The 13201-nt window shown below is 51.5% G+C and overlaps 8 protein-coding genes across 8 annotated transcripts in view; 4 read left to right on the top strand and 4 right to left on the bottom strand.

Moving 5' to 3' along the window:
* Positions 1–31: 31 nt before the first annotated feature.
* On the top strand, positions 32–368 carry SNOG_15867 (hypothetical protein; the record flags this gene model as incomplete). The annotated part of the gene is made up of 2 exons (XM_001805952.1): positions 32–56; positions 157–368. The coding sequence occupies 2 exons, from the start codon at positions 32–34 to the stop codon at positions 366–368; spliced, it is 237 nt and encodes a 78-aa protein (XP_001806004.1).
* A 258-nt stretch (positions 369–626) lies between these two features.
* On the top strand, positions 627–1123 carry SNOG_15866 (hypothetical protein; the record flags this gene model as incomplete). The annotated part of the gene is made up of 4 exons (XM_001805951.1): positions 627–667; positions 718–820; positions 842–971; positions 1041–1123. 4 exons carry the CDS (start codon positions 627–629, stop codon positions 1121–1123), a joined length of 357 nt encoding a protein of 118 aa, XP_001806003.1.
* Positions 1124–2262: 1139 nt separating this feature from the next.
* On the top strand, positions 2263–2797 carry SNOG_15865 (hypothetical protein; the record flags this gene model as incomplete). Its single annotated transcript, XM_001805950.1, has 2 exons — positions 2263–2364; positions 2465–2797. 2 exons carry the CDS (start codon positions 2263–2265, stop codon positions 2795–2797), a joined length of 435 nt encoding a protein of 144 aa, XP_001806002.1.
* A 427-nt stretch (positions 2798–3224) lies between these two features.
* SNOG_15864 (hypothetical protein) lies at positions 3225–3833 on the top strand (the record flags this gene model as incomplete). Its single annotated transcript, XM_001805949.1, has 1 exon — positions 3225–3833. The coding sequence occupies one exon, from the start codon at positions 3225–3227 to the stop codon at positions 3831–3833; it is 609 nt and encodes a 202-aa protein (XP_001806001.1).
* Positions 3834–4059: 226 nt separating this feature from the next.
* SNOG_15863 (hypothetical protein) lies at positions 4060–4665 on the bottom strand (the record flags this gene model as incomplete). Its single annotated transcript, XM_001805948.1, has 1 exon — positions 4060–4665. One exon carries the CDS (start codon positions 4663–4665, stop codon positions 4060–4062), a length of 606 nt encoding a protein of 201 aa, XP_001806000.1.
* Positions 4666–5585: 920 nt separating this feature from the next.
* SNOG_15862 (hypothetical protein) lies at positions 5586–6087 on the bottom strand (the record flags this gene model as incomplete). Its single annotated transcript, XM_001805947.1, has 3 exons — positions 5586–5720; positions 5789–5949; positions 6057–6087. The coding sequence occupies 3 exons, from the start codon at positions 6085–6087 to the stop codon at positions 5586–5588; spliced, it is 327 nt and encodes a 108-aa protein (XP_001805999.1).
* A 977-nt stretch (positions 6088–7064) lies between these two features.
* SNOG_15861 (hypothetical protein) lies at positions 7065–7530 on the bottom strand (the record flags this gene model as incomplete). The annotated part of the gene is made up of 3 exons (XM_001805946.1): positions 7065–7163; positions 7200–7408; positions 7455–7530. 3 exons carry the CDS (start codon positions 7528–7530, stop codon positions 7065–7067), a joined length of 384 nt encoding a protein of 127 aa, XP_001805998.1.
* Positions 7531–8434: 904 nt separating this feature from the next.
* The window catches only part of SNOG_15860 (hypothetical protein), a gene marked incomplete at both ends in the record, with an annotated part of 8062 nt that continues 3295 nt past the window's right edge, over positions 8435–13201 (bottom strand). Inside the window, one exon of the mRNA XM_001805945.1 lies at positions 8435–13119. Coding sequence (XP_001805997.1) covers positions 8435–13119 — 4685 coding nt within the window. The remainder of the gene's footprint in view (positions 13120–13201) is intronic.

Here is a 13201-nt window from a genome sequence, read left to right as displayed (position 1 = left end):
GGGCAGCGAGGGGAGTCAGCTGGTGTGCAGTATGGCGCTGGAGCGCACTACGGATGGTGAGAAATGCTGCTGCAGAGAGGGAGGAGGCATTGGCCAGGACCATCAATGCAGGACGTTGGAGTTGTGTCCGGGGACCACTATCTAGTACCGCAGCAGGTCGGCTTGTGCTCGCAGCTCGCGAACTCCTAGGCAAGTTGACTGCGATGCACACGCCGCGGATGGCTGCGCCAGAAGTGCTTGCAGGCTCCCTGGATTATCTCCCTCGTCCCAGTCCATGTCCAGCCCGTCTCACGCTTTCCCGGCCTCCAATCCCCCATATGAAGCCTGTCGCTGCCGCTGTTGCTGCTTCCGCAAATCTCCCCACGTGATTGTGCACGGGCCACGCGCCTTCCTGGTTCGTGCCTCGAGCCCCGACTGCATCACCAACTTCCATACTCCCACGTAGCCCACACATCTTCTTCTGATCGCGCAACCAGACGCCCTTCCCTGTCGCCCATATCAGTCGCCAAAGTATGAGTCGCGGTGGGAAGAATATAGCACCTGAAGTCAACCGGTATGTTCGCGCCTCGCCGCATTGCGTGTACTTCTGCAAGGCTGCCCGCGGCCAACACACGACCTCCGCTAACATGTCATTTTCGCACAGAGCTCTCTTCGTCAAGAACTTGAGGTTAGTTTTCGTCCGCCGCGCTGGCCCGAGTTGCACTAATCGCCTTGTAGCTTCAACGTCACGCCAGAGGAGCTCTTCGATCTCTTTGGCAAATTCGGCCCGGTCCGGTGCGTCCACTCCATCACACTCGCCGTGCGAGTCTTTTCTCTCGAGGTATGGAGCTAACTTTCGCAGCCAAATCCGACAGGGCATCGCCAATCGAACACCAAAGGCACAGCATTCGTTGTCTATGAAGACGTAATGGATGCCAAGTCGGCTTGCGACAAGCTAAACGGCTTCAACTTCCAGAATCGCTACCTCGTCGGTATGCTATCCGTAGTCCCTAGCTTCGCATGCGCGCCGCTAATCCATCTAGTATTATATCACCAGCCAGATAAGATGCTAAAGCAACAGAGCGATCTCGCCGAGCGCCAAGAGAACTTAGAAAAGCTGAAGAAGCAACACGGTATCGATTAGCATGAGGAGGGGACACAGGAACCGGTGAACACGCGCGAGCGGAACGATAATAAGAATCCTGTGGGCCCCAAGACCGATAGTGTAACATCTACACGCTCTTCGAGCCGCGGCGACGGGCGCTCTTCGATCACGAGCAAGGGCTCTAATTCGACTGCGAACTCGAGCCTACCTTCTACGGATCCTGCGACCACGACCTGCCGCAACAGCGATTGGCGCAGTGTCAAGCGCTCCGTGAAGGGACTATGGAAATCAGTGGTTGGCGTTTGATGGGTTACTACGAATTTTCACGAACGGCAGATTGCTGCACATCGTTGCTTCGACACTGGACAGACGAAGACATGGGTCGGCTGAGCTCTGCACTTATTGCGCAGCTCGCTTCCAGTTAGATACCAGCAGGCCGGAGTGCTACTAAGAGCGCTCGGCCAATCAATTCAGGATTTCCCTTTGACGAAGTGCAGTACTAACTCGAGCTCTCAGATGACATGGCTCAGGGCTCTGTGCGTCCGGGATTTGTTCACCACCGGTCACATGATACCAACGTGTTTTGGGTTTTGTATCAACGTGTTCCGCTGTTCTCGACGCGATTGTTACGTCACTTGTCTGTTGCCATCGGTGTTCTTGACAACATGCATCGAAACTCAGGTCGGAGAATGGCCCAACCGTACTGACTACAGGACTTGAGCAAGACCTCTCGGGATTGAGGACTAGCAGAGGGTCTCCGCACCTCGGCCGCCAGATCCGACGGCCATTAGTCGAGCTAGTGAGTTAGAACATGGTCTTCGATTTCACTCCTTATAAGTCAAAGACGGCGTTGCTAGGTACGTACACATCGACGACGGCGTCTTTATATAGGCAGGAATGTTGGGAGAGAAAGATCGTGCTCGACCAATCAGCAGCTCTCGTGGAATACGATACGCGGTTAGCCTGATCCTTAGCGCCATTTTGTACCGCGACGGACGACCACTAGGAGCGCCTTACGGCTGTCTTCGGTACTACATAAACCTCCAAACATCGCATGTCGTCCCACAAATATAAGTACGAAACATCGTTAGACTAATGCAATCTTCGCTCAATTCAGCTTCATATCCTGCGCCCTTGCAATTACCATTCACCACGCCCGAGCTTACCCACCACTCATCATGCCAGCCGTCATGTCGATGCCTCCACAGATAGATAGGAAGCGACGTGTCCATGCAAAGTCACGCAAAGGATGCGGGAATTGTAAGCTGAGGCGCGTGAAGGTGAGTGTCTTGGCCACAATATGGTCTAGGGTCAACTAATCGTAATCAGTGCGACGAACTTCGTCCTCATTGTAAAAAGTGTTTGCTGTATGGCGTCTAGTGCAACTATGATGGGGGAGAAGCAAATTTACAGCTATCTGCAGAAGGGTCATTCCAAGTTGATTTCGGACCATCTGCTCCTACAGGGCAGGTTATCGACTTCCAGTCCTCCTCCTACAAGACTCTACATGATGCCCATATGAGTGGAGGGGCCTTGATCAGTGGCAATAAAGCCGATACTCGCGATTGGCCAAACAGCACACTTCCAGGAACATTATTTTGCCAAGCATCTTTTTCGACCCCCTTTCCGCCAATTTCTGTTAATGCTACCATGACGAGCATGATTGATGAAGCCATGCAGTTCAGTTTCGCGGAAGCTGATATGCAAACATAGTATGGGTCTGTATATGGCCCATCGGTCCCTTCTTGGCACTTCTCCAATGCACACCTCGATATCCTTGCAAGGTTTAGGGAAAGGACAGGGTGGACTATTGGTGACAAGGCTGCTGACTCGGCATGCCGGCACATGCTCTGCCACCTCGCCATGACGGTTCGTCTGTTTTGACTCTGAATCTTCTATCGCACTACTGACATCACTGTAGAATGCGTTTTTGATGCACATGCTTATTAGCTTAGCACTGATGCACGATGCTGACACTATGGGCTCGAGCAATCCCTCGGCCGCAAAAAGAAAAAAGAAAACGTCCCTAGAACACTGGAGCATTGCGACTAAGTTGTTAAGGAGCACCTTGTCTAAACCTATCAAGCCCCACCAATAAGACGCTATATGGGCAACTGGACACGTCGTGGGGGCGGCCTCAATGTGGTTTGTAAACTCTGAAAAAGTCGAAGAAGTCTGGCCGCTCAAGCCGCGTGACTCAGTCGATCTCGGATGGCTGAAGCTCTGCGACGGCAAACGAGTGCTCTGGGAGATTGCGGACCCAAAGCGCCCGGACAGCATATTTCATAACGTGTTGAAAGAACAGAATGCTTACACCGTTATTCTACCTGAATGGGTCCGGGACCCTGAAGCTATGGCGAGGATACCACCTCGGCTCAAACGGATATTTGGTGTCACATCCACTTCGACCATTGACAATAATGTCTACCTGTTGACTCTCACGCTTCTCTCGCGGCTTCAGAATCAACGGCTCACGATTGCGACATCACAGAGCTTCCTCCAGGCCATTGCATTCGTTACACCTGAGCTGGTCCGCTTGCTTGAATCCAAGGACCCTCGGGCCGTGTTCATCATCGGCTGGTGGTTCAAAATGATGGCCGATGGCGATCTGTGGTGGGTGGTCCCGAGGGCAAAGATTGAAGGTCGTACGATTCGAATCTGGCTCGAGAAGGAAGATGGTGTGTTCGGCCTTGCGCAGGTGCTGGATGACTTGGTCCCTGAGCGGTCAATGCCGCAGGAGCAACCGTGAATTTCGAGAATCGATTGCTATCGACTACACCGAATCCACCGCTGGGAAGCAATCGCGCATGGCCGCCACGGGGTTCTCTTCCAGAATTGCACTTGACTCCTACAAGACTAAGTTGGTCCAAAGGTCGAGCGTCACGGGAACGAGACCACATCATAGCGCCATGTAAATCGTCCGCTTCGCCAAAGATTACCAGAGGGAAGAGTGGACTACTGAAGTATTCGCCAAGCTACCGTGTCAACATGTTCACGACCCCAACCATGAAAGACACCCAAGCAACCACATCCACACTACACATCCGAACCTTGTGAAATCCAATCCACTCCTGCAAATCCTGCACCGCAATCAAAGGCAACTTGCCTTTCCTACCGCCCTTCCGCCCTTTCTCACGCCCCGCACACATTACGAACAACCGCGTAACGCTCTCCCCAACGAGCGGCACGAACGCATAATGCGCAGCCGCAGCCACGAACCCGGTCAAATAATACCTGCGACTCAGCCCCAATCCCTCTTGAAACACCCACAGATTCACGCCCGCAGAGGCCAAAGTAATGCTGTTCAGGCCAACCACGCTCCACACTCCGCGATTGAAGAAGTTTACGAACCATGCTGGAATGACAATTTCTTTGGCTGCGGCTAGCTCAGCGGCGTTTTGAGGTGACGATGTGGGTTCTTCGCCACGGAGCATGCTTTTGCTGAGCGATGAGGTTGTTGGCGCAGGAGAGAGAAAGGACGATGTTGTGACAAACTCCATGTATGCGTGGGTCAGGGAGGCTGTTGTGCTGAGGAGTGGCATGAGGCGGAGAAGAGTAAGTAGGGGCGGCGTGAGCGTCATGTTGATGCCGAGCTTCGTGGCTGATGGCATCATGGGATTGAATTATAGATTGTAGTACTGAGGAAGGTTGCAGTGGTGAGGTCCGATGAGACGTATGTCCTTTTGTTGCACTACAGGTTACATGGATATTGGTGCGGTGGTGTGACGTCGCGGCTGGCGTCGGAGCACGCTTGGGCGCCTGAAGTTATTTGGTGAACTTATCAAGCAGAGGTCACGAGATCATGTTCACATGGCTGATAGTACAGTGTTTACATTTCTTAGTCAAATGATTGCTCTGTCGAATGTCAGCTGGGTTAAAACACAAAAGTTCTACTCGTGCAAGAGCTTGACAGTACGAGACTCGAAGTCACCAGGCGATGTTATGATGACGTCCGTTACCTACACAACGTTAGGCTACATATCACATGGTCTTGAAATCTTCAAGCCGTGGTGACTTCTTCTGCAGGTAACTTGAGACTTCCGCGAAGGTTTACAAGCCATAAGATCGTTAATGGAGTTTCGGTAGGCGCGTAAACATCGCAAGGGTTACTAGTCTGGAACTGAACTTTAAGACGGCAAGACGCTGCTAATATCTTTTCTACCTTACTACATTACTACAACAATTCGATGTGCAGAACACTCGGTCAAGCTCCTGCTAAAGGTCACATGTCAATCAACAGTACTCTCCTTGTTCATAGAAGCTACATTGGCGGCCTCAAGAGCAGTGACTCTCATAGAGCGCTATTTTTGAAGCCCTTCATGATGGCGTACCAAGTCAGTACATGTCGTCCGCGCTATATAGGAGATGAACATTACATACCCTGAGATGAATCGATAGCCGTATTCATGGTTTCACCGCACGATTCGGCGTTCTTCTGGAGGCTGGATGCCCTGGAAGGCACATTATAGGTGAGGAGAAAGCGGAGGGACTATGTTATTTCTCAGTTCGTTGAATTTGATGTCATTCCTGTGCGCAGACGATCACTTATGTCAATGGCGTCCTCGACTTTGCGCAGCACAGCGGCAACGGGCTGGACGATGAAAGGGACAATGTTGAAAAGATTGGCCCGTGGGCACTGAACCAGCATCGTTCTAATAGCGTCAAGAAGATTTGTGCATGAGAGCTTGCGCATCGACAACCTACCTTTGCGATCAATATGTTGAGCGCGACTTGATGGACACGAACGAACTCCGTGTACGCCTTGTTGATAGATTCGCTGTCCGCGCCATCTGTAATGGGCTGCCTGTCTTGGATTTGAGCAACGTAGGTTGAGCAAGTCGTGACGATATCGGTCCATCCCTCTGCTATAATATATCTCATCACTACATGTCTCACTTCGAGCTTTACAATGATACTTAAATCTGAGAGAACGGGGCCCTGGCCTATGTATGCAATCAGCTCTGGGTCTTACATATGCCACTGGTTGGGGCTACGTTTGACATAGCAGCTAAAAATAAATTGGCACGTTGGCTACACTGATAGACTGTGCTTGTGTCAAGCGCCGTATGGTGAATCGGCAGAGATTCAATGGCGAAAAGACTAACAATGGGACGCATGAGAGTATTCCTCAAGGCTAACGTGCTCACGGAATCTAGAGCATTTGCTGTTGTCCTTCCTTCCCTTTCCTTTCTGTCCTCTGCTTTGGCTTGGACGACGAGACTGGCTCAGTCTCTTCACCCACGCCAGGACGAGAGATGGGTCGAATAAGATCTCGCCGATATGTGGTATTGTCAGAAGCTGAGTTAATACTCCAAGTCGTCGACCGCGATATCTAACAGCCCAAGGGTATACATAATATTAGAAAAATTCAATTGCGACGGCAAAGCTCCGTGTGTAGGTTGGGGCTGCAACTTGGATGGAAGAAGCGAGTATGTCAATTGTCATACCGAACAAAGCCCATGGGCTACAGTCTTAGTGTTGAAGAACTTTTGCGTGACTGACTACTCTGCTTTGACAATGATCACATGAGATTGCATACATCACGGAATACTTAAGGAACATGCATGGACAAAAAATTGTATTCGAGTTAATATCCTCCACAAACATAGCACTAAACGCCATCTAACTAACGCCCAGTGCCATATCGACAATTGTTGAGCCAACAACCGTCTACGTCTCACCAGTTTGCACCACCGCTGCGCACAACGGCGCCCATCCAACCACGCACCACCGCTGCGAACAGCGGCGGTCAACACAAACACGTACTATCTCACCCGGCGGGGGTAGCTCTCGCGGAGCTCAGCAGCCTGCTCCGCTTCCCAGACGTGGCAGTTCATAAGTCCTCGCCGAGACTGTCAGGTACAGTCCCGGTCGGAGGTCGCCAGGAGATGAATTTCTCCAGCAGCTTACCCAGAAGATATGCCGGCTTGTCGTCTAACTCGACCGCCTCGACCTGATTAGCAGACGACGTGACTGTCGCCTAGACCCCACCAGCCTTTGGCTCGGATGACGAGACCAAGCCAGTCCCCCCATCCTCACCAAGACCAGAGATGCACGTCGCATCCCTGAACAGAGCATCCTGCTCCGCGTAGGTCACTAAACGAAGGGGGCATACCTTTCCATCTTCGTCTCGACCGTACTTCAGCGAGAACTCGCCGCACAAGTCCCTCCAGTTGCCGTAGTTCAGGGAAATTTTTGCCATCTTCTCCTCAGGCCAAGTGTCCCAGACGCCGTTGGCTACGAAATTGTCCACCCGGACAATGTTGTTGCACCATTGCCGGTACTTGCCGAACTCCTGCGCCGTCACAATATGGAGCACTGGGCCTATGCAATGTCAGTCAGAGCCGCGTGTATTAGAATTCACACTTACGCGGCGTCACCGTGAGCTGCTGCGCCCACCGCACCAAATCATTAATAGCACTTCTACGTGGTTCGGGGTCTGCCATTGTGCAGAAAGTTGGTGTGGAGTGTGGTGTTGAGGTGAGCAATCAACGCGCGCAATAACAACTACAAATTTTAAGGCGAGGACCGTGCTCAAGCTCTCCTTCGCGTCACTGATGACTCAGCGCTCGCGGAGCGAATAAGAGCGGGCGATAGGTAAGCCTGGATAGCTTCACTACTGTGAGCGTGTACCATGTGCTCGGAAGGCATCCGTGGACCTAGACAGGATCCTGTAAGCAGTGAGATAGAACAAGCGACTGATAGGTACGCCTGTACATCTTTGTAACTGAAACGCTTCCAAGATACTCGCAAACATAGACGTGAATATAGACAGACTGCTGTAAGAATATGGAGAGATATATATGTATACCCGTATAGCTTCGTGACCAGATTGCGTGCAATTAGCTCGCTGATACGGACGTGAATCCATAGAGGCTTCGATAGGGCAAGGGGGATAGTGAAGGTAAGATAAGTACTCTTGTATAGCTTCACCGCGGTACAATAGTACACCATACACACTTATACGTGCGCGACTCTGGACAAGCTCGTTGAAGTGGAGAAGAGGATTGAGAAAGCAATAGGAATGCCTGTATAGCTTCGCGACGATACCGTAAACAGAGCACTGAACGGGGAAGCCGCGAAATGTGACAGGCTTGTGTGTCTTGTCGATATAGACTAAGCCGGAAAAAAGACACTTAGAAATGCATAGTGACAGTCGAAACGCAAGAGAGGAACAAGCATGACATATTCGCTGATACAGAAGTGAAGCTGGACACATCTGAGAAACATGAACGAAGAAAATGCATACTGACAACAAACTACTCTCTACGCTCTCCACCAACGCCCTGAAATGCACACTTTTCGCACCCCAAACAGACGCCCCGCAATGCTTACTATCGCATAAATGAACTACCATCCTCGTCGCATGCCCCGACTCTCAATGCCCTTCTCCTTCCTCTTGACTCTCTTGACGTCATGTCGTCTCCTCTTCTCCTTCTCCGCCCTCTCAGGATCAACAATGGCCTCGACCTTCCTCTTTCTGCGCCTCTCCTCTCTCCTCTCACGGATCAGCTTCTGGACCTCGCTCATGACCTTCAAGTATTCTTGCGTGCCCATGCGCTTCTGCAGCATGTTCATAATCTCTCGCGCCTTATCGATGAGCGACTTGTACTGTTCGTTGGGTTCGTTGAGAGTCATCGGGTTTGTGTGAGCGCGGGGAATGGTGGTCGCGGGGTCGACGAGCGTGTTGAGTGTTGTGAGAACGTGGGGGAGGGAGGAAGCAAGAGGTTCAAGTGGGAACTTGGCAAAGACGGTCTCGAGGAGATGAATGGTGGAGGTTTTGGCGAGCATAGAGCGGTTGTCGCGGCGGACGAGGCCGGAAAGTCGAATCATGAGGCGGTGGATGGCTGCTGGAGGAGCATTGTTCATCTTCTTCGGCGTGCTCTCGGGCTGGGGAGAGAAGCCGCCAAAGTCGTCATCTGACGGCGCGGTGTCGCCATTGGTAGTGTTTGCCTCTCCGATGACAGCATCTTCCTCATCTTCCTCACCGTCAGCCTTCTGCCAGTGCCACTTGGCTCCATTCACAGCAAAGCATCTTGCAAGGAATGCAATATTCTTAACACTCTGTGTACAGAGCTGATCTGTGACCTCCTGGTTTAGCAAGTTCTTCAAGAAAGCATTCGTTAACTGTATCATGCTCTGTTCCGCCAGTTGCAGTCCACCAGAACCCTCTAATGGCAGCGCTTCGAGACCGGTATCTTTGTTCGCTGTTCCAAGATGGGCAAAGTATGTGCCCATCAGTTCAGCGGCTTTGAGCTTGACCCACGCGTGGGGATACGAAGTGCTCGCCTGTATCGCGATCCACAGGCTATCCTTGCTCGAAGTGAACATTGTATCCGGATACTTCTTGACCGCCTTTGACAATAGCGTGAGCGAGTAGTACAACAGCTCCCAGTCATCTTCGTCTCGTCGGGCCAAGCATTCGTCGATTATCGTGTCGAGGTGTCCCAGAATGTTGGACAGCATCTTTGGCTCCTCATCATCCTCGGCCATGGCTTCGAAATAAAACCCCCAGCACTGGATGCCCAGTCGCCTGAGTCCTGCATTCTGATCTTGCTCCAACCATGATTTTAGGTCGTCAGTAAAGCTCTGTAGCCGCTTATCGCTGGAGTGCTGGAACAGTCTCTTGACCAACAGACTTGCCAGCTCTCGACACTTGCTTGAGTCATCGTTCGCCACCGTATTGATCAAAGGGAGAAACATCATGCCGTGGTAATCGTATTGCGTCTTCTCGGGAAACCTCGGAAGAGCCTTAGTGATGATCAGATCAAGGGCGTCCATAACTGATTGCCGGCCTTCGACATGTTCATAGCGCAAGTTCTTAAGAAGGAACTCCATTTGCTTCTTGAACCGCTTCTCGCTCTGTGTGTATGACGTCAGGAACTGGAAGTAATGGCTTCGAGCAACATCTCGGGCGGACTTGGTCTGGTTCGTGATCATCATCTCGGCCACCTTGTCCATGGCTTCATAGATCTCGGGGATGTCAAAGTGGCGGTTCATGACAGCCTTGAGGTATCCAAACGAGACACCTTGTCTGTCTGGCTCGTCCAAGTCGGGTACCAGGCGCTTGATGAGATGGCCAATGTCCCGATCCTTGATATCCACGTTGGGTCTTTCACGAAGCACGGCTGACACAAGCTTCAAAGATGCCTGAGCTAGCTCGGTGTTAGATGAGGGTGCTCCTTTAATAGCGCGTATTGCTTCATCAATGTAGACCGGGCAATTGGTGTCTAGCTCCGGCATGGGAATCTTGATAAAGGTGGTCAGAAGGCGCACCGCTGATACTTGCACTTCTTCCTGTCCTTGAACCATAGCGTCGCCTATGACTGGTAAGAAGCCAGCTAGATTTTGTGGAGTTTGAAGTTCTGTGTGCTTTCGTAGAACGGTCCGGAGAATGTCGAGGCTAAACCGCGTGAGCTTGTATACGTATGACGAGGTCGAGAGCCGAGCGCCGGACTTTGCTGCACCCCTCATGTTGATCAGATAGCGCTTGTTCTTTGGATCAATCTTGCTCTTCTTATCGGTTGCGGCACTGGCTTTGTAGACCTCTTGAATGAGCTCATAGCAAAAGACCAGTATATCCCTGTTGTTGACTGTCGGGTTCTGTAGTACACCCATGCCGATTCGTCGTAGCAACTCATCGATCTTTTGCACCATTCTCGCGTTGAGCTTTTCTAACAAGAGCGACCTGATCGGGATGACGAGTTTGATGAGATGCGCGGGAGTGGCAGACCGAGAAACAATGTCCATAGAGTCGAAGCTCTTACTGCTCTTCACCTCCTTCATTTGACTGATATACTCCTCGGCATCTTTCTCTTGACCAGTGATGCCGAAGGTGTCGTCCATGATGACATCTACAATATCTCCGAGGCAGTAGTCAAGATCGCCGGGTTTAAGCTGGTCGGAGAGCTTTACAAGGATATGATGCATCGAGAAAGAAAGCACGTGAAGCTGGTAACCTCGTTGCAGAGCCGTTCGAAGGGCCTTGAGGATGAAACCTAAATAACCAGGGCCCATGACTGTCGCGATTTCGGTAAGCGTATTGCGGGACATATCACGACTGACCTGTGCACGACTCTTCAGAATGTAGCAGATGTCGAGCAACACTCCAGGGAGGCGGGCCTCGATTTCCTGAGGTGGCAGTACAAGCAGAACCTTGGTGATGGCAATTGCAACGGGCACTCGCAAACTGACAGTAGCATCGTCTTTCTTGTGGAGATACTCTGTAAGATCGGGCAGGAAGTGGTTGATGAGATCATTGGTCAGCTTTTCCTGCTGAGGGAGCGTCCTAGTCAGTGAGGATATTGGCGGATCGATTTCCATGGCATCGATGTCACCATTTACTTCGGACGTTTCGGCATCGGCCTTGCCTGTCGCACTGGCAGTGATAACATAGCCCTTGGCACGTCCTGCCCGGTTTAGCCCATCCATCAAGCCAACAATGAGCTTGATGATAGGCTTCTGCATGTCTTCCTTACTTGACAGATAGCCGATGTAGCGCTTCAACAAAGACCGCAATTGAGGCCACTCAAGCCATTCAACCAAAGCCGCGAGGGTCTTAATCGTCTCACCCGAGAGGCCATCTGCGCTTTCGTCGTCGGCTTTGTTGAAGACGAAGTGTTCGAGAAGTGGCAGCAGTATGTGGTAGATGTTGCCACTCTTGATGTGTGAGGCATTGGCGGCGAGACGACGGAGGGCTCTGAGTCGACGATGTCCCTGAATATGCAGCACGTTGCTGAAGAACGATGCTTCGTCGTCTTCTGAAAGCAGAACGTGCATGTCGGCAACCAGCGGCCACTGGCTATGCTGTTTCACGAGCTGTTCAAGGACAGCTAAAAACTCCGCTCGTACAAGCTCTGAGGACTCGCGCATGCCATTCTGGATGCCAGGCAAGATGGCCACAGAGAGAAAGTCCTTGAGATCTGTTCTGTCGGAGACTTCTACGAAGCGGCGAAGAGACAGGGCAGCATTCGTACGGATGCTCAACTCATCGTTATCCTTGATCGAAAAGAGCATGTTGTATACCAGTGGCTTCCACTGGGCAAGGGAGTACGATTTGTAGGCTTCGTCGTTGATCTCGTTGAACGCGCCCGAGCGACGCTCAAAATCAGGTTCGTCCAGGCGAGACTTTGCGAAAGAATTGAGATCATGACATAGTTTCGCAACATGCGACAACTCTTCCCTAGCTTGCACAAGATCTTGTATAATGTCACAAAGAAGGACCCTGGCCGTTCGGTCTTGAACAAAGGCGAACATCGGGCAGATTGCGTCGAAAATATTGTCGAACAGCTCGTCTACACCCTCGGTTTCGTAGCGTTGGATGAACTCATGCAAGATCCTCAAAAGCCCCATTTTGGTCCGAGGGTTCACTCGCTTTGAAGGCTGTCGGAGGAGGAACGTGGCGATCTCAATCATACTGCGTGATTCAGTAGAACCGACGATATGTGGTGCCATATCCGCGACGGTTTGGACCCCAGACTCGAGCACTTCTTTGCTAGGACTTTGTCGCAGGAGAGCACCAACCTTGCTGAGTATCGCGTTGGAGTAAGGTTGAATGATGTCTGTATGTATGCGATTGATCAAGATCTTGGTCTCAGTCGCTGGTGTCTCATTGTCGCTGACCACGAGCCGAATGATGCTACCCAGGATGTCGTCCAACACAAATTTCCTGACTTCGTCCTTTGCGGAAGGAACCTCCAGGCATTCGATGACCTTCTTTAGAATCCTTTCGTTGTGCTCGACCAAGAAAGGTGCAGTCAAAAGAGACTTGGCCCAAGCAGCAAATAACCGCAGAAGGCCAGACACGGACTGCGCAGTCTCTATGGGTAAGTTCTCAAGTCTAGGTTCGATCAGCTCGTGCACGATGGCTGCCGAGTAAGGGTGCCAGCCGTGCTCTGGACAGCTCTCAGACAAGCGTGCCAGAATGTGTAGTGAGCGCTGGCGCACTGTCTTGAGAAGTGAAAGCTTCATAGTTCGGCCTTCGGGCTCGTCTTCGCTCTCTTGTGCGGTTGGTATGGAAGATAGACTTCGGGAAGCTTTGATGAGACAGTACAGACTGGATCAACGACGGTCTCTGTGAAGGATTGAAAGTAGTCTGGAACGTGCTGATAAGTCGTC

The sequence above is a fragment of the Parastagonospora nodorum genome (assembly GCF_000146915.1).
Source record: "Parastagonospora nodorum SN15 chromosome Unknown scaffold_41, whole genome shotgun sequence".
NCBI classification, from domain to species: Eukaryota; Fungi; Ascomycota; class Dothideomycetes; order Pleosporales; family Phaeosphaeriaceae; genus Parastagonospora; species Parastagonospora nodorum.
The sequence above is the reverse complement of the archived record's forward strand: the minus strand, read 5'-3'. Positions and strand labels throughout refer to the sequence as shown.